Source organism: Trichogramma pretiosum, unplaced genomic scaffold (assembly GCF_000599845.2).
Source record: "Trichogramma pretiosum strain Unisexual culture from Peru unplaced genomic scaffold, Tpre_2.0 scaffold9, whole genome shotgun sequence".
In the NCBI taxonomy this organism is placed as follows: Eukaryota; Metazoa; Arthropoda; class Insecta; order Hymenoptera; family Trichogrammatidae; genus Trichogramma; species Trichogramma pretiosum.
Window position 1 is genome coordinate 1583251 of NW_019641697.1, and position 25583 is coordinate 1608833.

The 25583-nt window shown below is 39.4% G+C and overlaps 4 protein-coding genes and 1 long non-coding RNA gene across 5 annotated transcripts in view; 2 read left to right on the top strand and 3 right to left on the bottom strand.

Moving 5' to 3' along the window:
• Positions 1–7513, bottom strand: part of LOC106651608 (nuclear factor 1 X-type) — a 57224-nt gene extending 49711 nt beyond the window's left edge. The window contains exon 1 of the mRNA XM_023462284.1: positions 7298–7513. The gene's annotated coding sequence lies outside the window, so the exon portion shown is untranslated. The remainder of the gene's footprint in view (positions 1–7297) is intronic.
• LOC106651542 lies at positions 838–1433 on the top strand. The gene is made up of 2 exons (XR_001339350.2): positions 838–1064; positions 1152–1433. It is a non-coding gene; the product is annotated as an uncharacterized LOC106651542 (long non-coding RNA).
• Positions 1796–4421, bottom strand: LOC106651704 (actin-related protein 2/3 complex subunit 4). The gene is made up of 4 exons (XM_014370348.2): positions 4098–4421; positions 3404–3730; positions 3161–3331; positions 1796–3090 (listed from the first exon to the last, which is right to left on the bottom strand). The coding sequence occupies exons 1-4, from the start codon at positions 4098–4100 to the stop codon at positions 3085–3087; spliced, it is 507 nt and encodes a 168-aa protein (XP_014225834.1). The 5' UTR covers positions 4101–4421; the 3' UTR covers positions 1796–3084.
• LOC106651355 (transmembrane protein 45B-like) lies at positions 5021–7012 on the bottom strand. Its single transcript, XM_014369802.2, has 2 exons — positions 6763–7012; positions 5021–6584 (listed from the first exon to the last, which is right to left on the bottom strand). Exon 2 carries the CDS (start codon positions 6574–6576, stop codon positions 5779–5781), a length of 798 nt encoding a protein of 265 aa, XP_014225288.1. The 5' UTR covers positions 6577–6584; positions 6763–7012; the 3' UTR covers positions 5021–5778.
• Positions 7514–7954: 441 nt separating the features above from the next.
• Positions 7955–25583, top strand: part of LOC106651633 — a 59721-nt gene continuing 42092 nt past the window's right edge. The window contains exon 1 of the mRNA XM_014370242.2: positions 7955–8305. Coding sequence (XP_014225728.1) covers positions 8303–8305 — 3 coding nt within the window. The 5' untranslated portion in view covers positions 7955–8302. The remainder of the gene's footprint in view (positions 8306–25583) is intronic.

Genomic DNA, 25583 nt, shown 5'->3' on the forward strand with positions numbered 1-25583 from the left:
AGGCCCGCAAAAGGAGCTTAAAAAGCGGCGGCGGCGGCACTAACGTCTCGTGTACTACGTAATAACGTTGTAGCCATATAACGTTTGGGAATCGCGACACGGGTTACATGGGCTGCTCTCGCTCGTTTCGAAACTTCCTATGAGCTATATAGAGCAGAGAGACTGCCTCTCTTACTCTTTCTCTCTCTCTCTCGGAGGGCTAAACGGAAAGGATTACGGATGCGGAGGTAAGCGCTCGCGTCTAATCCCCGAGAGCAGTACTGGATGTCGAGCCTACACGCGACTCTATACTACGTACACTGCTATATATGTACGACTGTACTCTCGACTCTTGTGTGTGCATTTACATAGGGACGAGCTCTACTCGGGGCTGCTGCCTCCCTATCTGCTGCTGCTGCTGCTTTGCTGATGCTCGCGAAATGTTGCTGCAAATGCGAGGGATGAGGCCTCGCTTCATCTTGACATCCATACCGTTATACTTTATATACCGTACTGCAGCCTTTTTACAGCTTTAACGGCTTTTTCGCGTTAGACTTGCAAAAACCGACGGATGCCCGACGTAACGCGCAACAACTTTGAGCTAATGTTTTAAAATCGGATCGTCAAGTATATTTTCAAAATCGCATGTACTTATTGCGATCGCAGTAGAGTACGGTACCTACGCGCCGCTACCTACTACTACCTTTACTTGTCCCCACCCCAGCGGCTGAAGCCTCTGACGTAGTTGGCCGCGCGCATGTGACTCAGAGAACCCCAGCTGATATATATTGCTCGCGAACATTCGCTAAATATATATATATGTTTTGCACATCATAGTCGGAGAAAAGAGCGAATTTTTGCCCGCACCGCAGCTCGCACTGGTCTCAGTACTCGCTACGCCAAGAAGCTGCTCGCATACATACGCGCCGCACGGATCTCTCTCGCGCGAACTCTCTCGCTTATTTAACTCAACTGTCGTTCGAGTGCATTTTCGGCTTGCTTCAACTTTGTCAAAGACTACATCGATTGCACACCACCATGAAATTGGCTGTGGCTACTATTCTCGGTGCAGGAGTCATTGTTGCGTAAGTTTGCGAATTGTTGCGTTGCCTTGCGTACGCGCGCGCATAACGCAATTGTGACGTTTTGTCAACGTTTGTTTGTTTTTTCAGTACCCTGCTTAACGGGGCCTCCGGTATTTTGGGCCACGACACGAGTTTCAAAAATTTTATGACCAAAAGCCGAGATCAGACGTCGACAAAACCATCCAACTGAGCTCTGAGCGGACCGCCCCGAAGCGCCCAGAACGTTCCATCGATCAGTGTTCGATTCACTCAGTATTCGCATAATTCATCGTCTCATCGACTCTCGTCTTCGTAGTTTAAGTAGTCAAGTGTTATGTGTAAGCAGTGTCATGAATGTTTAGTTAAATAAATGAATTAATTTTCAACGAATCTCGAGTACGTCTTTCATTTTCGACCCGTTGTACAAAAATAATATGATACACGACGAGATACCGAGCGACTCAGCGATTGTTCAAACAAAAATCTATATATATACAGCACTCCCGTTATAGGCGCACGCGTGGAAATTTTACGTGAAACTTTTGAAAAGTCTTTTCGCGATCGTCGCCGGTGTACACTCGCTAGTCCGATCGCGCTAGAAGCCGCGCACGCAGCCAGTCACGCAGTTAAAAAAAACGTGTTTCGCTAAGACTCGCCAGACCTGAGCTGCATATTTAACATTTTTCCGCGCTGAGAACTGCTCGACGCGTCCTTTTGAATAAACAATAAATGTAACTACCTTTACGTCTTAGAATCAATTGATTTTCTTTTATTATATAAATATAGGGTATAAGATGTCGTTAGACCAATAAACAGAATACAATATGTTAATAATAATAGTGATAAAGTTAAAATAAAAATGCCATCGCCGATTTATACACAATACAAATCGTACTCGCTACAATGTTTCTGTATGAGCATATTCATAAATGCGCGCGCCAATGTAACAGAAAAAAAATCAATCCGTTTACACATCATGAACGGAGAACCGAGAGGAACATTGGATATTCCAATGCGCTAGCGCCACTTTGTTTAAATGTGTTATTTATGGAGAGAGTCTCTCTCTTGCATTGCGTTTCCAATCTATAATTGGCAGTCATTGAATTCGTTTCTCTTTCTTCTTTTTTTTTCTTACATGTATACTATGTACACGAAAAAGTATCGTTTGTTCGTGCAGGCAACTTTACTTTTTTTTCTTTTTTTTATTGTATCTTATACAAAATTGAACTTTTACATTTTCATAATCGACATATTAATATGTACGTTTTTCATAAAAATGTAATACAATCATTCAGTTCACTGATGTTGACTTATGGTATTATAGTTCAACGTGATTGTATATAATGTTTTGTTTATTAATTGATTACATTCTCAGGGAGAATTGGCAGCTTGAGATAAAAATTACCTACGTTCAACTTTTGATCTCGCATAAATGTATAGGCATAAAAACATTAATCCTATACAAATTTCATTATTCAATTTGGTTTGTTAATTGATCAATAGCACAAATCAAGTGCATACTTGTACAATTTTCGAAATTACATTTCTCCAAAAGACAATGCTGCCTATAAATGCAATATCATTGAAAACAATACAGCAATATTACAATAACGTTATAACTGAATACAAAACTTTACATGAAATTACATAAAAATAAATTGTTCAAAATAAAACTATTACCTCCATGAAATTTATAGAAACGAATATATTGTTAATAACTATTTGTCAATCATAATTTACATTCACAAAATTACAACACTCACGCGAATTGAGGCATTCAAACATATGTTAGCAACTTGTGCTTGTATTTCATAAAACAAACTTTTGGAGCACCTACAGTTCATACATTTTGTTACATCACGTTTTGTCTATTCAGATTATGAATTCTAAACAACGTTAACAAAATTCAGTTTGATACCATTTCAGGATGCACTAACAAAAGACAGATAACAAGTTGATGGGTGCTTTCTATTTGAATAACAGAAGACATTCTCCTTGTAACTGCTTTCTTGATTTTTTTTTAGATTATCTATGTGTACGACTAGAACTGTGAAAAAAAAAAGATTTATTAAAATTTTCTACGTACATGCAGTAATTTCATACAAAATTTAATTTACCCTCTTCAAAAATTCTTCAGCACATGTGCGAGCTCTAGCATTCATAGAAAGTTTCATTTCACTTATTTCCCTATCAATTTCTTCCATAAAATGAATAACAAAGTCCACAATTTTGTGTTTATACATTTGTTCTGTATGAATGTTTGTAATGAGAAAACTGATGTCGTAGCCCTGAAAGGAAAGATGAATTACAGTAAAAAAAATGATTCTCCTAATCAATATTTATTTTATGGTGATAAATACCGGTACTGGTTTCCTTCTGAGAATCATGAAATTTTCAGCTCTCATCATCATGAACCTGGTGAATTTGTGACACAAAATCCTTTCAAGATCATCTACTTGTTTTACAGCTATGCTTATTCTCATACTGTTTATGCTGGACTCAATTAAAACTTTTTCGTTGGCATTTCTACTAATGAGGATAGGTGTAAGCAATAACTCTTTGCTGGCTCTAACTTCTACTTCAGGTTTGTTGTGTTTTTCAACAATTTGAGATGAAAAGTTTTCTAAACACATTGCAGCTGTCAGTGTACGCCTCACCGCTGTGAGATAAGGCTTCAGTGAACTTGACTGTAAAAATAAAAAATAGTAAATCCACTGTTTCAATTATCAAAAAAAAAAAAAAATGCTACAATGATGTGAAAAAAACTTAATACTTGATCCATCTCTTCTCTCACACAAACTGACAAACACTAGGAGTAAGGAAATTGTAGTCGTGAATGCATGCAAAAGTTTAGTGTCTGCATTATCAGCAGTAACAGTCATCATTTGATGCATCATCAGGCAACGTAGCAAAATATACTGCTACGCTGATAAAATGCGACATTCCGGTCTAAGCTTTAAAAACTCGCTCGTTCATTCATTCATCATCATCATTGTAGCAAGTGTTTTGACTTTCTGCACGAACAAAAATATTCAAGCATCATAACCTACTCACCATGATTACTATACGTCTTTGAATATAATTGTACAGATCCGAAATATGGGCGGCCGGCGCACTATACAATAAGTACTAAAAATAATTATGATTTTAAGGAGCTAACAACACAGCGATGAATGGTAGATGTTTTATTCACACTGCACCTAAAATCACCACGGGCGAATTTCAGGTATCCGACAAATGACACATCACACACTAACACGATGGAGGTAAGCAGCGTATGTACACAATCTCTGCAAAGCATGAAATTTTGCAGGGGCTGGGCCTTTGCAGTCTGCAGACACACGGCAGCGCCCGTGATATCTAGTTGGATTTGGAGAATCTAGGGTTACTAGATTATACGACTCTACACACTACTATGTCAATTATCAAGTTTCAGAGTCAGACTAGAGTGTTTTAATGGCGCATGCGTTTGAATTTTAGAGAAATCAGAAAAAATGATCGACTTGCGAGTTTTTTTAAAGCAAATTTATTAAACATAATTGAAACTAGCATAATTACGTTTGTATTATACAATACATTAAATGCGATAAATACAATAATAAGTTCAGAGTGTAATAAATTATTTAATACATGTAAATAAGATTAAAAACTAGTCATCACAATAACATATACTTACGACTAAATGATTACATGTTTGATTTTTTTATATCACTAAGTTAATTTAGTAATAAACAATATTTCACATAAATCGCATGGGTGAATAATACAAATCTTGTAACAGATAAAAAATTACTTTTGGAATAAACATAAAAAGTCCAAAGAAATTAGTTAAATGAACAATATTACAGGAAGATTTGAATTCTAGACGTATTAAATATAAATTTTTGAGTTTAAAATATTTGGCACAGTAAAATTTTCTCTTCAATGTATGCCTTGTATGTTACATTGTTGAAAATTTCAGAGACTATCAATTAAAACCTTATAATAATGATTCAAAGTTTTAATAGGCACTTGAGGTCATTACAAATATTTTTGCCTTACTAAAAGCAACGCATCACAACTACATGCATGATTGACATTATTTGATATTTTTTTACTTATATTTAAAATTAATTGACGATATGTATAATAAAAGCTTTTTGTTGCCTTGATGTGTATACTGCTTATGAATAAATTAACTAGATTTTTGTATAAATTTATTTAAATTGAATATTTCATTCTCAAAAAAATGTGATGTTTAATTAAAATGCATGCCTTTGCATAAACTTAAAAATTTGATACAAACATTATCACAATAACTATAGTTATAGAATAATTAATGTCTATTGTAATATCAATATTATCATGGTATAACCCTGAGTTAAAAGTGTATCAAATTACTTGTCCAGTTGATCCAGACTGGCATTTCTTATGATTTACTATTTCAATTTGTCAAATGATACATCAATACAGATGATCACAAATGTCATTAAAAATACAATTGTATTATTCGTTGCTATGATGATTAATTTCTGAATATATTATAAAATATCTTTGTCTTGGAAGCTACTTTGCTAAATCTTGATTATGCCCGTTGTAAAAAATTTGTACCCTTACACTAAATATGCAATTCAGATTTGCATTGGTATTCGACAATTTATGTACATACTAATATACAAAGTATACGCATAGCAAATTTCATTTCAAAATGCATTTCTATGATGAAAAAGTATTAAAAATTGTTCACTCGTTCCTTTCAAGCATTTCTGATTTCCATTTCATTGACAAAGTCATAAATGGGAACTCGAGGTGGTGGTGGTGGTTCACGAGGCAAATATGCCTTAGTCAAAGATACTACCAATAGAGTCATTAGAGAAGCCCCAGCAATGTGCCATGAAAATATCAATGCAACATTTTCTTGTGAAATCATTTCCATTCCATTCATTCGAATCATATGAGCAATCCATGTTCCATGTAGAAGAGTCAAAGATGCTGATAGAAGTTTCATTTCTGGCCAGACCAATTCTAAAGCTACAGATATACAAGATAACCACACAATGAAAGACAAAGTACTAGATGAAGTAGCAAAAGAATTGGTATATTTTTCAGTCCACATAAATAAACCTTCGACAAAAAAGCTTTGAGCTAAAGCTGTTTTGGCTAGACCCTCGCTTACATAGAGAGGGAAATAAAAATGTAAAACGTCTGTCAAACCAGAAGAAGCAAAAAATAGATAAATGGTGGCGTTAATGACATAAGGTGATACCAATTGTGAATCTAGAGCTTTGGTCCGAGTAAAAAGAATTCCAAGCAAGCCACAGGCAGTTGCAACAAGTTTCAACATGCCTTCAATAGGATGTTCATTGAGCATTCTAGAAACTCCATGCTTCATTTGCGATAAAGGCCCACGATGCTCAGGACTATCACGTCGGCCTTGTCGAGATTTTGGTGGCACATAGTAAAGTTTGGCGTAGTCGTAGCACCACTTGAGTCCAAAGCTATAGAAAATAATACCTGTTGCAAGATATGACCAATATCCGTTTTCTTCACTCATTGTTATATCTAAAATTAAAATAATTTTTTAAACAATTTCTTCAAATTATAAATTAGACTAGAGTAAAAACAATTGTCTTTGCAATTTCAGTAAGTGCTCCAGACATTTTAAATGATTTAGATGAATGCTGAATTTTCCCGTTTTTGTATTTTGTATAATTATTATTAAATGAATAGAAAGACTCACCTTATTTAATAGTGCAATCTAGATTATTAGGAGAAAACGACGCGGACACCGCCTTTAGAAAAACTAGCTGGATAGGGAGCTCTTTTATCGTTACATCTCGAAGTAAGTTTAAATCGATCACTCACAATGAAATGCCATTTTAATAAAAAATTGTCAGACCATAAGTGACAGAGAAATGATATTGAATGTATATCAAATTAAACAAGAATTGACACAAAAATAAGAGAAAGCCTTATTTAGACAAGCGCCCGCAAAGTGGTGGAGTGTCGTATAATTATAGCATACAATATATAATACGTCGGTAAGAAAACAGCTGTTTGAAGCTTCAATTTTAAGCAGCATGCGGTAGATGGCATTCTATGGTGTGTTGCTGGGCAAATATTAAAGGGTCGGTATAAGAAATATGTTCATGTCACGTATATCGTGCCTCATTTCATTGACAGTATAACAGAAAATTTTTTTTGCTGAGTATGAGTATAAAAATAATAATTCAAGTGGGAAAAGTTTTATTTTAAAAGATATGATTTGTACTCACGCTTCAAGTATTTTTCAGTATTCTTAGGTACTTTGATCAAATGAGTAATAAATACACATCTGCTACATTCGAAACATTAATGCAATAACAACGAAAAAAATGAAATAATATCCCTAAACTTCCTGACAGATTATGAAAACAAACGACTCGTAATTCAAGTGGCAAAGCTGCCAAAGCTAATAAAAAATCCACAGGCACAATTCGAGAGTCATTTCCCACTGACACGGCACGCGTGTCGTATGAATTGTTTCCTCCCTAGACACACTGGGCACACACACTCACGCAAGACACACAACAGGCCAGCAGCAGCAGCTCGTAAGATAGCGCAATAAAAGAAAAGAATAACGAGCGAGAAAAACAGTTGCAGGCCATTCGACACTCGATGCTTCAAAAATTACCGGCGCATCGTGGATTGGTCGCGCTTCTCCACCTGTTTTACCCCTCCACGCGCGGCAAGTACGCGAGAGTCATTCGAGACTGAAGGGCAGCCGCGTGTTGTGCGGTTTTCTGCTGCCGCTGCTGCTGCTGCAATCGCACACACTAATACACCGCTTGGTCTATAGGTTTATGCTGTAGGCTGGCTGTGCGAGAGATCCCACGTTTCGCTGTTGTTCCTTTCTCCGTCCCCGTCGCCGCATTCAGTCGCTGCGCGCGAGACCAACAGCATCACCGCCTTGTTTACAAGATTTTTGCAGCCTACGATTGTTTCAATCAACATGTGATTTCTTGGTCGAACAGAGTAGTTTTTCCCTTTTCATCTTTATTTTCCAACTTATTAAGCCATCCGCGCAGTTGCTTGCTTTCTTTGCATATTTACTGTGATTTGTGCGAGTGACGTTTGTGTGTTTTTTCTGACTAAAAGTTCTCTGTGTGCTTCGTACGCTTTACAAAAACAAAAGTGTTTTGGATTCGTTGGTGCTTTTTTTTCATCAGGTTAAAAGCAGCAAGTGCTCAATTATACATTGGCGAAGTGAACGTGAATACGCTGATGTAACTTTACATATAATGGTGAGTTTTTAAATTCTAAAGTTTGTCGGGAATAAGCGTCGAAACGTTAGGTAATGTTCGAACCGATTTTTCCAATTGCATAAGTTATCGAGAGGCACGATTTTAGGCCAGATTTCGTACGTGCCGCGAGATGCCAGAGCGTAGTTAACGTGACGCGCGAGGCCGAGCGAAATAGTAGTAAAAACAACAAAAATTTCTTAAGAAATCTTTATGTAGAAGCGTAACGAAATTGATGTACAACATTTAAGGGGCACTGAGCGCATAACGACGCGAGCATGTGTATCGCCATCAAAATCACATTAGCCGCGGAACTGTGTATAAAAACGTACAAAGCTACCCAATTTTCCCTCGCATTAAGTACGTGTGATGCATCGTCGTCGTCGTCGTCGTCGTCGTCTTGGTCGTCGTTTCAGCTCGCAGTCATTGTCGTTACAAGTCACTGTGATTTTCTCTCTCTGTCTTTCTCCATAAGTACGTGTACACTACGTCGAGCGCAAAACGTTTTCTTACACGGCATCGGACATACATATAGAGGCCGCATACATATAGGAAAGAGCAAAAAACGGTAACAGCATAAAGAGATGTTGGTTGCTGCTCTCTGTATATACGGCCTATAAGCTTACGGCTCTCTGGCAGCGAGTTTCATGCGTCGCCGTGCATGTGCTGTCTATGTGCAGTGTGCTGAATGCATGCGTTGATGTCGACGTTGCTATACGCGATGTTTTTTTTCTCGACGCAGGGATAAAAAAAGGCAAACGTTGAGGCGACAAGCAGAGGATATATACAAGCGAGCGTCGAGTAATTGCTATATGTGATTCGTAAGGTTGTTTTGCGTCTTGTACTCGTGATAGTTTAATTCGTGCAAAAAAACTGCGGCCGCGCAGCGTCGACGTGTTTTTTAACGTTCGCGCGCGCCTTATACCTCTACCTCCCTCGAGTTCCGATCTCGAAATACTTATACTCGCTCTCGCTGCTTATAAATGCATATAAATATACGCGTGCCTAGAGAGAGAGATAAACATCTCGCCGATTGGGACTGGAGAACCTTTCTCGTTTGTAATATAGCCGTACTTATCAGTAGTTGCTGTCGCGCGCGCTCACGCATTTTTCCGGCTACTACAAGTTTTGAGTTTTGCGTCGCGCGAGATTTATAACGTATAATATCCTTGAAGCGGGCGCGTAGGAGAGAAGGGGGCCTCTATGGCTAGTCGCGCGCTACCCGCCATCGTTTTACCGAGGATTGCGATTATTGCGAATATCGCGTCGCGGTCTCCTCGGTGTCGGCTGGCTTTTTAGTCGGAAACCGAGGCTTCTCGTATCGGTAATATAATAACTCGACGACTATTCAGAGGCACTCAACAGGCGCTATACAGTCACACACTCGGGCACCACCGACACTGCGGATAGACAAAGTGCAACATTAGCCTATCCACTGTGCGCGCCACATGCATCGGTGAAAGTATTATGTGGTCCGCTGATACGGCTGTAACGTATCTATCGACACGCCGTTTCACCGAGCTCGGAGATATATTACTCCGAGTGACGAAATAGCCAACTTGTTTTTTTATCTCCCATTACACGCGCTGTTATTATTATATGCATACAATGTTGACGGCAAAAACTTCTTAATGCATTTAATCCTAAACTTATACTGCGAATCTTTTTTTTCACCTTTTTGCCACCGTCGAATAATTTAGCTCGCTGCAATGCGTTTTTCATGCGCGATATTTATTCTATGCTCTGCGCCGCCGCTAGTTGCACTCGCAGCGCTGGTCAATTATTAATATGTAAATATGTATTTACCAACTTGACTTATGTCGCAGTAAATAGACTGATACATAATTTTGTGACTTGGAAACGCTGCAGTCGCTATGTTGTTTTCTTATAAAAGGTCGCTTAATGTATGTTCTTTCGAGGGCGCTCGCTTAATGCCAAACTTTCTTAATAGGTCACGGTTGAAAAAACTTCCAGAAATTCAATTTTTTAGAATATAAGAAAATTACTTCGTAGTTAATTGTCATTCATGAATAATTATTACCCATTCACAACTGTTGTGGGACAAATAGCAAACCGATCTCTGTAAAAATCGGTTTTGCACCTTTTCGATACTGCTTATTTGGAATGTCCCAATTTTCGAACGAATTATTCCTTTCCATTTGATTGAATTTATTTCGTCAATATCAGGAGCATCGCTTCACAACTGGACCATTTATCTGCAATTGAAGTTTCTGAATCGCTCGTGGCGTTCTATTGTATCTTTTTCTGCGAATATTATCCGTACGAATTTTTTTTCTCCATCTAATGCCTCTGGGTAATGTTCGCGCACACATACACACGCAATATCGGTCTCGTTCGGCGAAACTGTGAATTGACTCACTTTTTGTTTCCGGGGGTAGCATATTAAAATAACCTTTGCAAGCACACGATGTTAATTCTGTTTACTTTTCGCGTGCTCTTTACAAGCCACCAAAATAAATGGAGAAAAAAATAAAAAGGGAGAAACAGTCAATTTTGCTTTCGTACTTTTCTCGAAAAATTGAGATGATTATTGGTGGGAGCAAAAATGAGATTTAATTAAATTTTTTCTACGCGCGAGTGTAGAGCTAACTTCTTTCTCTTTCGATTGCATTTTGGTGCCTAATTATAATTTTAGTTGCGTCGATGATATCGTCCGAGTTTTAATCTTTTCGCCTTGAGGTCGATTTCACTACCACACAATAGGTATGCAAAGTCCATCATGTTGATATTTTCTTCCAGAAATGAAGCGCCTGTCATCCATCACGGTTAAACAATTGTAGCGTACCCCACTCGTTGTAATTATAAGGACGGAAGAAATTTAATTCGAACAAGTGCAGAAACTAATTATTTCGTTATTTCATTCGTCGGCCTGTCTGCAGAGGTACAATCGAGAAAAAGGCAAAATAATAAAAACGGCGAGGAAAAGGCCGATCGCTTAATCATAAGTTACACATATCGAAGGAGGATGTGGGTTATAAATGTTCTTTTATGCTCTTTTGTATAATATGGAAATGTTGCAGGGAAGCATGTGGGCTCGATAACAATGCATATACATTTCCGCGTATTCGGCATAAAACATTTTTTTTACGCGACGAGCGAGCAAAAAAATATGTCGCTACCGAATTGAATTTTTTTAACCGGGAGAATAGTTTTCCTGACTCTCCGATAAATAGTCGTAAGTACGGCAGCCAAAGCACACCCCGGAGAAAAAGAGCCTGCGTACGTGCATGTGCCTACTGTAGCTGCTCTCCGGTACATGTATAATAACTGTAATAAACGAGACTGTCTTGACTGATGCATGCAGTGGGCTGCTTCTTCCTTTACTCCTGAGCTGCTTGCATGATTACATGGTTTTGCCCGAGAAAGTCTACCTCGTGTATAACGTCATCTCTCTTTTCTTTCTCTCTTTTGTTTGTTTGCTGATGAAAAAGAGCGTGTTTCTTCCTCCTTTTTTTCCATCCGATTTCATGCAAACGAAAAAAAAAAAAAGTAAGAATCGATCACGCGACCGAGATGATTAGGAGCGATAAGAGCTTGAAACAATGAAGCCGCGCGCGCGCGCGCCTGGACGCTATTCATTAGTGGCCGATTTTCGCGTGAAAAATGACGTCGAAATAACGGTCCGCGCGAATAATATATAGCTATTTTGAGCGAAAACCGATGTTGCTGCTCTTGCTTTCGCTCCCGAGGGTTTCTTCTGTGTATATGCATCTGATATATGAATATCAGGTTAAACGGCAGCGCACGACACCCCACTAAGTCGATCGTCCGTTTCGTGGAGGCCGATACCGCGAGCTGAAACTTTTCCTATCCGCAGCCGAGTCGTGAGGATATTATATTTTGCGCGCCCGCGTACGTATAAATATTTTATTATTGATTGCACCAGCCGCGCTATGTAAGAATTTATGGTCGCACGAGTCTCCGGTGGGAAGTTGTATAATTAATTTTGCGTAAATAGTGCACGTCAAATTTCCTCTTGTCTTGGCACACGCAGCTTTGGCCGCTTAAAATCTCCGGAATCTCTTCTATATTCTCTCGCGAATCTCACCTCATTAACATCAGCTCCTTCGATCTTTCATTCTTCCCCTTCTCCCTTTTCTTTCTCCATTGTATATATGGGACATCGTTATCGCGTATACTCGTATGTGCAAAAGTAGCCTCTCAACTGTTTTCTGATACTTATCTTATGAGAGTCCGTGTGAAAAGACAGACACACACACACATGCACACATTTAAAAAGAGCTAGAGGGACGATTGGATCGCGCAGCACGAAATACGTGCTACAAATGGGCCTAGGCCACTATTATAGAGGGAAAAATCGCCAAAGTGGAATACTAACTGATAAAATGAGAGAGAGAGAGAGAGCCAGAAATGTCGGGGCAGCTACTGAGGTGTGAGAGTGTATGTACGCGCGCTTACTTTTACAGATTTGAAGCAAGATCGGTAGGAAAACTACTTGCGCATACATACACGCATTACTTTATTAAGATGTCCAAAAGATTCCAACTTTAGATAAGAAAGAAAATTTTTTCCCTATAAATATATCTTACACCTCATCTTGTGCGCTACCAGAGCTTGCTGAATTTTGTGCATGAAATTCCATCAGACAAATTTTTTGCATCTGACAATGTGCGATTTTGTTTTATTCTAATTATATAAAAAGATTTCAATTCAAGTATACCAAGTGTACTAAAGTACAAAATAGTATTACGGTGTAATTAATTAATGATTCATTTAACAATGAAGTTTAAGCTCTCATATTTGTTTGCAAATACCCACCCATGTTTTCGTGAACGTTATCAATTTAACCCAGCGGGCGTCAAAAAAGTTTCAGTAATCGCAACGAATTGCATCTAAAAGTTACTCTGTCAACGAGTATACAGTGTACGTGTGCGAAGAAAGATAGATTTACGGCCTGCTTGACTGCAATTAATTCCGAGGCTCGATTTTTTCCCCTAATGCTGCAACTTTAATTATATTTTGTTTTGTTCGCTCAAAAGAGAGAGAGAGAGAGAGAGATCAAAATGAGAGATTAATATCTTGTTAATGATTGTGATACTAGGTAGGTTGCATACTGCGAGAAAGGAATCCGATTATCATTTTATTGATCGTGTCAAGTCTAGTGAAAAATGAGGTTGCAAATGCTTAGCGGAAAAATCGTGTGCACTAATGCAGCGCAAAATTTTTAAAATTAATACCTAGACGAATGACGGATATGCATGCCCAAGGCCGAACTCAACAAATATGCAAATGAGCAGATTAATCGGTTAGGCTCGGGAGTTCGCTTATATTAATTAGTTAAATCGTGCGTACACCTTTGACCCTACTGGGCGCAACAAAAGCAAGTCGAGTCGCATTCTCTTGTTGTTTTACTTACTTTGCCTTTACCTCTTCTTAATAGTTACCAAGAATTCTTTGAGCCCTGTAAACATCAAGCTCGAAACCGTGAATTCACATGTAAGACACGTTCGACAATTAAATGAACCTTTTTACGTACATCCATATCCTCTTCGCGGCAAGTTTTAATGCAAAAAAAAAGGAATCGAATGAAACTCTAACTACGCTATGCAGGTGTAAAAAAAGTAACAATCTTACGCTACTAGTTCGAAAAGTCTGTTCAAGCGTTTACATGGGAGCGTGCAAATTTTAAATTTATAGCCATAAAATTAAAAAAAATCAACATCCAATTTGGAGGTCACTTTGAACATGGTACACACATGCGTTCTGAGAGCTACAAGAGAACTTAAAAGTAAAGGACTACAACCAAACTACATACTTGTTTAAAAACTTCCCCTCCCTCTATATAAAAATATTTTCAATCTTGTTTGCAAGTAGAGGTTTAAAACAGCCGCACAAAAATTCTAGTAATAAATTCTAGTTCACTAGCAATTAAAACTCTTTAATTTTCAATCTATCAATTTGAATTTAACAACATTTCACTACGGGTCGATAAATAAATAACCACGATAATCAAAATCTTTTATCAAGTAAGGGGTTGTAATTGCAAGTAGGTCTAAACATTGTTATTGTAAATTCAATTAAAAAAATTTTGCAACTTGAAGGGCGTTAAAAAACTAAATATCTATTATTTTATTAAATTTCGATTACCAAGGGAAATATTGTTCGTTTTTTACACACACAATGTAATAACTGAAAATCATAATCTGTTACTGAATGATAATGAATATGATGTACCAGCAGAAAATACATGCTCACAACCAGTAATTTTACTCACAAGACCTTGAAAAATTATGTTTTTTGAAAATTATCGGTTTTGCAAGTCATGCATTCTTTTGTTACCGGCAAAAAATGCAAAATTTATAAATGCGTGCCACTTTACGAAAAAACTGTTCCATCAATTTTTTACTCAGACGCAATATCGATTATTTGAATATCAGAAACGAAAAGCGTGATATTCTAATATTAATCTAGCTACATCGTACATTCGTGCTAATTTGCGTATGTTATATGGCCGGGCGCACGACAAGGGGGCTTCTTCTCTCATTTTTTATCGCATATTAACAACGTCCGCGCACCTAAATCCTCGTCAGTCGGCCACGCGAACTCTAAAAAGAGGTACCTTTTTTTTTGCAAATGCTTATTCGCACAGTCATATGCAATGGTTTTGCTTCTTCATTTTGGGTTATAAATAGGTTCGCAGAGCCTCGAGCGCAGGCATACTGAGTTGTGGCTAATAGAATGCAGTATGTGTTTGTATGTGTGCGTCTGCATGCAGAGACGTGCCCTTTACGCGCAATCTCTTGAAAACGAAAATAAGGAGATGGAAGAGACCGAGACAGACTCGTGGGAGTAATGGCCCCGTGCAGAGACTTAAGAATGAATATTAATTGCCAAAAGGTTTAAACAACTTTTTTTCTTCCTTTTAAAATAGAACAGAGACTTCGTTTTAAATAATGATTACTACAAATATTTGTTTTGTATTTACAAGAGTTTAATTGATTGCGTTTCTGTTTGTAAATACTCTAAAATGGATAACTGAAAGAAAAAGTTGATTTAAACTTAAAGTGCAATAACCAAGTTTTATTTGAATCTATAAAAGCAGAAAACTGGTATGGTTATAAACTCGTAAATTTTTTTACTAAAAACTGCAATGAAAATTCCATGACTATTTAAAACTGTTGAACAATCTGTTGTGTATTTTATTCCTCGATTGTATAAGGCTTCACTAAAATGAAATGTAGTAAAGTTTTTTTAACCAGAAAAACGTTTATTTTGGGTTATTAATTGAGAAATTCCTATGTGAACTAAAAACGTAAAAAATAACTATTTCTGTTCAAGGCTTAGAGTCAATTCATTACTTTTCAAAGAAGTGATTACGCTATTTCCGATATAAAACGATCTAAAAAAGATGCGTTTGACCGTTGCGCACACTTTAGTTTCGGTGCTGGCTAAATTAGCGAATGTATTTGTGGTACGCTTGTCATATAGTTTCACGCAAGAATTAAGTTCTAAGAATGCTTATGTTCTACGAAAACTTCTGTGCAATAACATTTTATATGGCGTAAATGCAAAAGTTTGTATGCAATAGTTGATAACCAGTTCTGCAAAGTTTTATAAAAAAATTATTTAGGCTGTTGATATTACATAAAGATTAAGAGAGCTTATTATGATCCTTAATTTTTTTCAAATTTTGAAAAACTTTTCCAACTCATAAGATACTTTCTAACGAGATACATTCAACGAGTTACCGATTAACTTATTTTTCTAAAGTTTTGGATACAGATGCTGTAACAGAAAGTACTATGGTTTTTCATGTATAAATGATTTTTATGAGATTAAAGAAGAAACTACATCTTTCGAGTTATCAATAGAATAACTAATCCATAAAAACATCTCAATGCAATCAATCTTTCTGTCATACAAGCCACATCCAAAACACGAATTTGAAAATAGTAGATTACATATAAGATTTGACAAACAGCTGTTGGCGAAATCAAAATACACGTGCATGGACGCGCGACACTCTTCGAGAAGCGGTTCAATTTCAACTCGTCCAAAAAAGCGTGTCTGTCAACAGCTGTCACATGTATAATATGATAATAATAATTCAGATTTTAAGCCAGCCACACAGTACAAGGAGATGTGTAATTGAATTGCCACACACGAACTACATTCAAAATGTAAAGAGCTTCCGTGAATATGCATGCTCGACGTCTGGTACACGACGATGATGGCAGTAGTAAAAGACATACACGTATTCGTCTGCTCGCTCTCTCGCTCGCGCGCGCGCGAGGCAGGTACTCGACGTCGTCAACCGTAATAATATCTTCTCTTTCCTCCTAAAAAAAAGGAAGAAAAAGAAACACAATATGATGTAGCTTTGTGGTCTGTCTCGTCATTGCGGGCAATTCGTATTCTCGCGCGCACTCCATAAGAAAGAGATTGAAAAGACAATTTCTACTTAAAGAGCAAGCTTTGGGACGCGCAGACGTGACGTCGAGGGCGCCGTTGACTAAACTCGAATGTTTCGCTTCAACAATACGTATTATTGACTCGTGGCATTTTTTTCTTCCGCCATAAGTACTCTCGGCGCGTAATGATTTGCCGATTTGCCTGCGGCCATGCATATATATGTAGCTGTGTAAATGGGTATATGCAGGTGTTATTTCCGTAGGCACGGGGCAGTAGGCGGCAATTTTTTCCCGCTTCAAACCTCAAGTATTTTTGGGAAAAATACGGCTTCGTCGAGGAGTAGAAAAAACCCTCTGCCATCGTCGTCGTCATTAGCAACGTTAACCTACGAAAATTGCATTTTCTCGTCCTTTCCCTTTTTGATTTACTCACTCGCGCGCACGTAGACGTACATAAACTGGCAGTCTTGCAAACATTCATTGTCTTTTTACTTGCGAGGCACGCATCTCTTAATTTATTAACTCAGCACGATGACGTCGCAAAGAACGAAGAGCGGTCAGAGACAGAGCCAGCAGTTGGACATTATATAGCTCTCTTGATTTTTAGCACGCATGCCTGAATGATGTTTGTTGTCGCCAGTCGCTGCAGTTTTCTTTTTACCTTCATAAAGTTTTGTTATTTCAAGTAACCCTCGCTCGCTAAAAAAAAAAGAAAAAAAGAAGCGCTTATAAAAGGTACGCATTTGTGTCTCGAGCTGCTTGAAATTTTTGCTCTACCCAGTCTCATAACCTATTTTTTACTCGGGGAATTGCGATCGTTTTAAAAGGCCACTTATGTATAATCGTTACCTTCTTCTTTGTCTTTGCACACTATATTGGTTTCGAAAAATAGCCTATCGACGACGAAAAAGAAAGAAAGAAATGAAAAACGAACATCGACTGCAATAACGACAAGTAGGGATTATTATTTTTGCTGCTTACAGTAACAAATCATTACGCCTGCAGCTCTGTCAATATTATAAATTTCTTACCAACGCGCGCACCTCGACTCTTATAATATCGCGCAAATGTTCGCATCCAATTAACACTCACTTTGACGTAAATTCTTTATAATGCGCGTGCATGAATATTCTTTGTTGTTTTCAAGCAACAATGAGCCATTAAAAACGATAAAGTTCGCGCGAACATTGATTCTCACCAGCGCCACGTAATGTGTCCAGGAAGTGATTATCTTCGATGAATTTGTATAGGACTCTCCTCCCGCGTGATAACTTCTGTACAGCAGTTGTTTGGTCTTACGTTCGAGGCTCGGTTTTGCTTTCTCGTGGCGACGCTACCGAACCCCGAAGTAGCAGCCTGTATACTTTTCTATTCGAGTCAGCACCTGTTATAAAAATCCATCGCACATACCTACATCTCAAAGCCACTAATTAATCCTTCGTAATCACATTCATCTTGAATGCTTGTGCGAGCTTGCAGCTGCAGCTCCTCTTCAACAACGGCATTATTTAATATAAGCGCGCATACGAAGACAGAAGGCACGTTAATCTAATTACGCTTTTTGATTTTCTACTTCACTTAAACTGAGAGAGGGGCACAAAAATGACGCGCCACTAATTAGGCAAGTTCGCGACGCATGTATGCGCGTTTTTCTTCCCTTTCTTTCCGTCTTTCATCTTTGCTCGTCATTCCACGTGCCTAAACTTTTTTTCATTAACTCAAGCTAGTCCCAAAGTGTATATAATACGTAGACCAGGTATTATACTTGAATAGCGCTATGTTATAGTCTATTGTTTGCTTTATTTCGTATGTGCTTGAACGAATTTTTTTGTTGTTGAAATTTTTAAGAATCTTAGCAAATCTTTAAGCCGTATTATATATAATGGGGTAATTGATGTGCACCGAGGCTCTATTACCTATTTTTTGAAAACCAATATTTTTTAATTTTTACTTTGTGTGTCTATTTACACTAATATACGATACCAACTTTGTTTCGTGAAATATATAGTTCATGGCGCGCATTCCTCTGTAAATGGACTCTCTTGTGTATATGAAAAATATATTTGTTGAATTACGGTTTTCTTCATTCCTGAATATCGTACACGATGGGTCCAAAATTGTCACACCTCTTCTTTTTCGTAAGGCTTCTTCGTTCTTTCGAATATAATCAAGCGCGACTTTGGGCTACCTCGGGATCAATTTAATCTTGATCGTCGCATCTTTCATACATCCTCGGTAGCAAGATACCAATTAATAAATGAAGCCATGCCCGTGATTTTTTATCGTCAAATTCAAGGTTAATCGAGCTGCAGCATGCAAACTTTGAAATGCAGTGAGCAAGACAAGTCGAAAATCTCTGTGGAATGATTTTATAAAGCAATTTAATATCATTTCAATGATCTACTTCTAAAGAGAAGCATCGGAAGATAAACTCGTATGATTACCATTATTCGTGGTTGTATAACCGAAGTCAAAAAATGCCAAAGTTTTGGGTGGGTAAAAATTACACATTCGTAGCAGTTACCAAAAAAGATTAACGAAGAGAATTTTTTTATGCGCATAAAGCCCCCTTCTCTTCGATCTTTTTTCCCTGTGAGAATTCCATGTTCATATAGGAGGCACTCACACACACGCGCTTGCGCCTGCCTACGGAGTGTAGAAAGACTCATTTGCATGGAGCTCGTTAAGGGCTCGATCTGCGTGTCCGCTTGGGTACGTGGACATTTTTCGGTGTAATACGCAAGAAGAGAAGGAGCTCGGCGGTAGATGCAGTAGCCATTACTTTGGTCGCGAGTGCGTGTGTACGTGTGAGTCTCCTTAGCGTCCTTGTAACTTTGACCCCCGATTTGTGCAGAAGCCACATTGCGTATATGTAATTCCTGCGCGGCGGCTGCATGTGTGCGAGGCGCGAGCGCGCTGCGAGATGCGCGATTTTATCGCCCGATAGAGTCTGCTGCTGCGCCTGGAGAAATTTCAGCTGGTAGCTCGAAAGAGAAACTTTACGCTGAGAATTTCAATGCCGGCACAGAGCCGCAAAAATAGCTCCTGCGGAAGGTGTTGAATTTACCCTGAGAATATAATTTGTACGCGATCGAATTCTATACGTCAATGACGTCGACGATAAAAATGAATTTATAACGAAAAAAGGGTCAAGAAAAGCAAAAGAAGCGCTTGTTGCGCTTCTTGATTAAATGACGAATATTACTCGGGCGACTTTTATTTCTTATTCATCGAGCGCTACTTTCCGCTGCTACACCCACTGGTCCGTATACGCCAAGAGATAGATGTGTTCCTCGGTATGCTTATTGTGCAAAAAAAAAGTATGCGCTCACGCGCTTTGGCCATATAACCCCTTTCCACACCAGTTTCACAAAGAGAGTCTAAAGTTCCATTTACATGCGGAGAGTCGCTTGTTGCTTGCCCGTTGGCTTGTTCTTTTTTTTCGCTTTTTGAAGGCTCGAGTATATATAGGGACGCGTTAAATGCTGCGAACAGCGACCACGAGAGAAAGAGAAAAAAGGTACACAGCGCTGTAATAGGGTGGGGCATGAAACGCAAACGAGTCACTTGGCTTAGCAAAACTGATAATTTTTATTATATTGCAAAATCAATAATCGTCCCTATTTCAAAGAGTTTCTCGTTGCGAATGACGTTCTGTTTGACAAAGATGACATTTTATTCTATCGCGAGATGTTGGTCTCTTCTGGGGCAAATGTTACCGAGGCGAACATCGTTTTTCAAAAAACAGTCAAGTTTCAGAATAATAAGCCGAACTCCGAAGATCGCGTTGGCGATTAGTATCGATAATGACGATTTTTCGACTTTCGACCACAGCTGAGAAACCAAAGCCTCGGTCGAAAAAATTCCAAACAAGTCGCAGTCGTTACAATACATTTTTCTGCATTAATTATAGGATATTTTTTATCAATTTTATTTTCGCTCAAATGGACAAGCACACACGCACAAAGCTTTTTGCACAAGCAGGCGCGCGCGAGTGTATTAAAAAAAGCCTCATTTACAAAATACTCGAACTCTCTGTCTCTCTCTCTCGTTCTCGCACAAAACATCCTCGCAAGCTGCTTGCGCGCGCGTCTCGAATGCACAAAAGCTATCTTTATCTCTTCGCGATCCAAGTAAAAAGATGTTATCTGTCGACTGGTATCAACAGTGTGTGCGATATTATCCTTCTCTCTCTCTCTTTCTTATATACCGAACACAAAAAGCACTACAGGTACATAACAACCTTCTCCTCTGGTAACATTACATCCGCGTCTCTGCGCCTGTGTGTGTTTTAAACTTTTGGAATTTATGCATGTCGCTTTTGAGATAAAGAAGAAAATATCGTTTCTCTGTTAATTGCATGTACACACACACTTTCCGCGCGTGTGCTGCTGCTGCTGGCCTGTGTATAAAAAATAAATGCACGCGCAAGAGCGGACATTATCGAGCGAGCGATTGATTGATTACAATTAAATTACTCAATGTAGCCCTGGCGTAGGTCTACATTTATATGTATATAGATATTTATTAGCATCGATGTCGCATGTCAATCCACGCTCACCTGGACGTTAATGCGTGTCGCGTGTACCACTCGACCGAGTGTACACGAAAGAGAGAGTAAGTGAAAAAAAAGCGAGATAATAAAAAGTTTATTTATGAATTGCATCGCGCAATAGAGTGGGAGAGAAAAAAAATTCTCACGACGTCGTGCGGGCACACAATGACGTACGTATTTCACGAATTAACACTTGATTCTTTGTTCATTCGCACTTTTAATTCGAAATCGGTAGCGCGCAGGCGAGCAGCAGTAGCAGCAGCAGCAGCAACCGCACTTGGAGCCGAACCCGCATGGATCGTAAAAATGTCTCGAGCCCAAGGCTACAGATGGAAAGTGCGCGCGAGCGAGCCTGCGAGATATTCTCGAAAACGATTTTTTGGCCGATTTTATCGGTACGCGTATGCTCGCAACGAGCCGTTCAATTATTGAAGGCCACGCGTGCAGCACCGGCCAAAGAGCACGTCGAAAGAAGCTGCATTGTTCGATATGACTCGAAGAAAAATGGCGCAAAAACGTTTCATCGAAATAACTATACGGACCCACACCTATATATGCTCGATCTCGTACGACCAAATTTGCCATTTAAAAAGAAATAATCCACATAAATCTGCGCTATATTGGGTTAATCAGGATTGCCGGCGTGGATACCCGCACCGACTCTCTGTATACACACACGTCCAACTAATCATAGCTCCTAAAACAAACATCATAAGCGCGTATGCTGTACAGGATAGGTATCGGAGGGCATCATTCGAGCATGTGAACACCGCCTTCGATAAATCCCCCCTTGAAACTTTTAATACCCTAGCCGACTACGCCGAGTCCGACGAAAGAGAGCAAAGATGATCGCACGAGTTATAAGTTCCTAAAAGGTATAAAGCGCCGCCATGGGTACATATAAATACGTTATATATAAGAAGAACGAATTCCAGCTCGGCGCGCCGAGCGAGAGCTGCATATACGCACACCGGCACGCACTAGCACATTCACATACGAGCGCGTATACACACTCGCACACACGGCGCCTATTATTTAAAAAGAAAAGAAAGAAGAGGAGCAAATAATACCGCAACGTGCGGTTCCTCCTACTTTTCTTTGCGTTTCTCTCTCTCTCTCGCTTCCTTGTGTTGTTACTCAAACAAGTAACGTGTGCGCATCGGTGAAATGCCTACACATACCTGTACACACAAGCAGCCCGTACACGGCTAGTTTTGAGAAGGTTCAATTTCCTTTTTGCAGTTGAAAAGATCGATATTGTGGATTATGCACGGCTGAAAGTGTCGTTAATTCTTTAAATATACATAAATTCATCGTCGACCGCACACGTATTATACACACCGGGGATCGGGCTTTTATGTATGTGCATTAAGAAACTTATAGGATCGGTATCAATTGAAAAGCTGCGGCAGCGGCAGCGGCTGCAGATCCCTCGCAGATAATGTACATATACTTATATACGTTTTAAAGTTGAAGATAATATTGTGGCTGAAACGAGCTTTTATTACAAGATCTATTCGACGAGATAATTCCAATTGACACATCATGATGCTCGTAAAATCAAGCACGCGCTCGCGCAAAGTAGAAAGCTGCGCATATATTGTACGATTCGCTAAAGAGACAAGATGATTTGCGACGATAACATTCAGCAGTTTATGCATGTACAATTTGCCAGATTTTAGGAAACAAGTGACGATCGTGTACAGCATATGGCTGTAGCACATTATATAGCTCAGGAGCTGCATGCAGCGCCGAGCAAGAGCAGAAGAAGAATTTCCAAACGTTTTACCGGCTGCGCTGCTGCTGCATAGCCTACATGCCCTCGTTCGTCTCATTATATCATTTTAAAAGTCTTCTCGTTTCGCCGAGGGACTTGTACAACGCACGCAAACGACGCTCGCCTCTCTGCATTTTTTACCCACAACGCGCGTACACACAGCCGCTACTCTTGCTTTGGCTCTTCCTTTACCCAAGGAAAATTAGTACGTCCACGCATCTCTCGCGATTCTTTTTCTTAGCCCCTTCTCTCTCTCTCTCTCTCTCTCTCTCTCTTGTTATACATCGATTTCTCGGCTTGGAGCATTTCCAAATGCCTCTCTGCATGGGCGAGCTCGAAAGCCAGAGCGAGTCCCAGGTAGCAGCGAAAAGTTCTTCCACGCGTGTATAATCGGAGAAACTCATCCTAATGAAAATAAATCAAGGGCGTTTGGTAAAAAAGTCTCTCGTCCGCGGTGGAAGGGCAATTTCTGCGCTCGCAGAAAGAAAGGAACGAAAGAAGCGCAAACACGCGCCACCGTGTTATAGCTATAATACACGCGCTCGAGCGAGCGCACGCGGGTAATGGGATCTGACAAATATACTGTCGGGGCCCAGAGAGAGGCTCTTCGGGGCCCAAATTGCTGAATGCCATATCCTACCTATATATGCCAGTATGTACTTTGCCCGCGCGCCCAAGCCATTATATATCAACGGTGAATTGAGAAAAGATGTTGCTTTTAATTGCTTATACATATGGCCGCTGTGCTGCGGCTCGCCGCATCCAAAAAAAAAGTAAACGACCTCGCGAGAGTGCCTTTAATTCATTTCGCCGTGTAAAATCGAATGATTTTCTTCAAACGCCTTGGCTACTTTTCGACGATGAAAAATCATTTGCACAATCGAATAAAACCAACCCATGCTCGGTACTGAAATAACAGCATCTCTCTATGCAAACACCAATTGAATAAGAATTAATTGAACAGCGCTACTAGTCCGACGATACCTATATTTAATATCTGATTCTCATCTGCACTTTGCAACTCTGTGCGGTGCAAGTTCTTGGGAGCAAATCATCCGCTGATGTATGCGCTACGGGATGCGAGGTAAAAATGCACAAAAGTACATAATTATGAAGCATTCATAAATCGTACTCCCCCATTGCATCACTCGGGTAAGAGCAGAAGAAGAGAAGGAGGTGCAGGCAGAAGCAAAAGCGAACGGTAGCAAAGTATCGCTAAGAAATTTTTCTACGAAGCCATTCCGTGCTAATAAGCAACTCGTGAAAATTGCTGCCTTCGATAATTAAAACGCCAGCTCCGTTAAAAAAAAGTCTTTTGTGCTTGGACTTCCGTTTCTTTTATACCTTTTCATTCATAAGTTTCGAATCATCCACTTTATTTCTGTGTCGCTGTTTACTCTGACTTTGTTTGCAGGGGCACTTTGTTTGTTTACACTCGATAATTTTCGCCAAAACCTTTATTATTTTTTTGTACAAACGCGCATTTGCACAACGTCGAGAAGTACCTAGTATGGCTTTGCAAACACATTGTTTTGCCGAAGCGAGCGCGTGGTGCACAAGCACGGCAACGCGTTGAACTTCCTTTAATTAAGTTCTTCGACTCGTGTGTGTGTGTGTGCGAATGCATCTGCGGGTGAGTGAAAAATCCACGAGACAGTGCTAGGCTCTCTCTCTCTCGCGGATTAAATTTAATAACAAAGAGCCCCATTTCGAGCTGGAAAGCTGTGCGCGAGCACGACGTGCGATTATATTATAGTTATCTAATGCTCGTTTCGCAGTCTAGACTGCGTAGACGGCAACGGATACAATAACTTAGGAGCGAGCGTAGGATTTCGCGATAGCTCTCTCGGAGCTAACGAAGGGTACGATAAAAAAAAGCCACTTTAACGTCAAATTAGATTAGAATGAAATGGCCCCCGCGCAAACAATGATCATTGGGAGCAGCTCGAGTCAAACGTAATAACGATATTAGAGTTAGGGGCATATCTGTCCGCAATCATCGAATAATCTTCATTCGCATACAGATACACGCAGGCGGGGAGTGATTATACATCGAAAAATCGACTTCCGGCAATCATGCCGTGCAATCTTCCATTCGTCGAGCAGCGAGAACGCGCAAAAAATGACCGTCATAAGTCACCCATTTTCTGTGTACACTGTGTACTGTGCTGCTGCTGCTGTAGCTGGCAATTCACTGCAGTTCATCATTGTACAGAGCGCAGCGCAAATACACACACACACATGTACGTGCTCGAGGGTTATTATATCCGCTAATAAATGTTGTATATCACGGTGATTATAGCCGCTAAGTATAGCGTTGGGCAAATCTTTCTCCTCGGTCGTCGTCACATATCGCCGCGCGCCCGCTTCACAAATAAATCACGAGAGGGTTGAAGAGACGTGCGCGCCCGAGCCTAGTACACACATACGTGTGTATTTGCTCAGCGATACCGATCGACTTTTTCGACTGTTGAATTTTCATACACAGCAACCATCTTGATAAACCAATTAGAGGTATACATCAGCGAATAGCCGCGCGCGTAGAAAAAAGCTAGA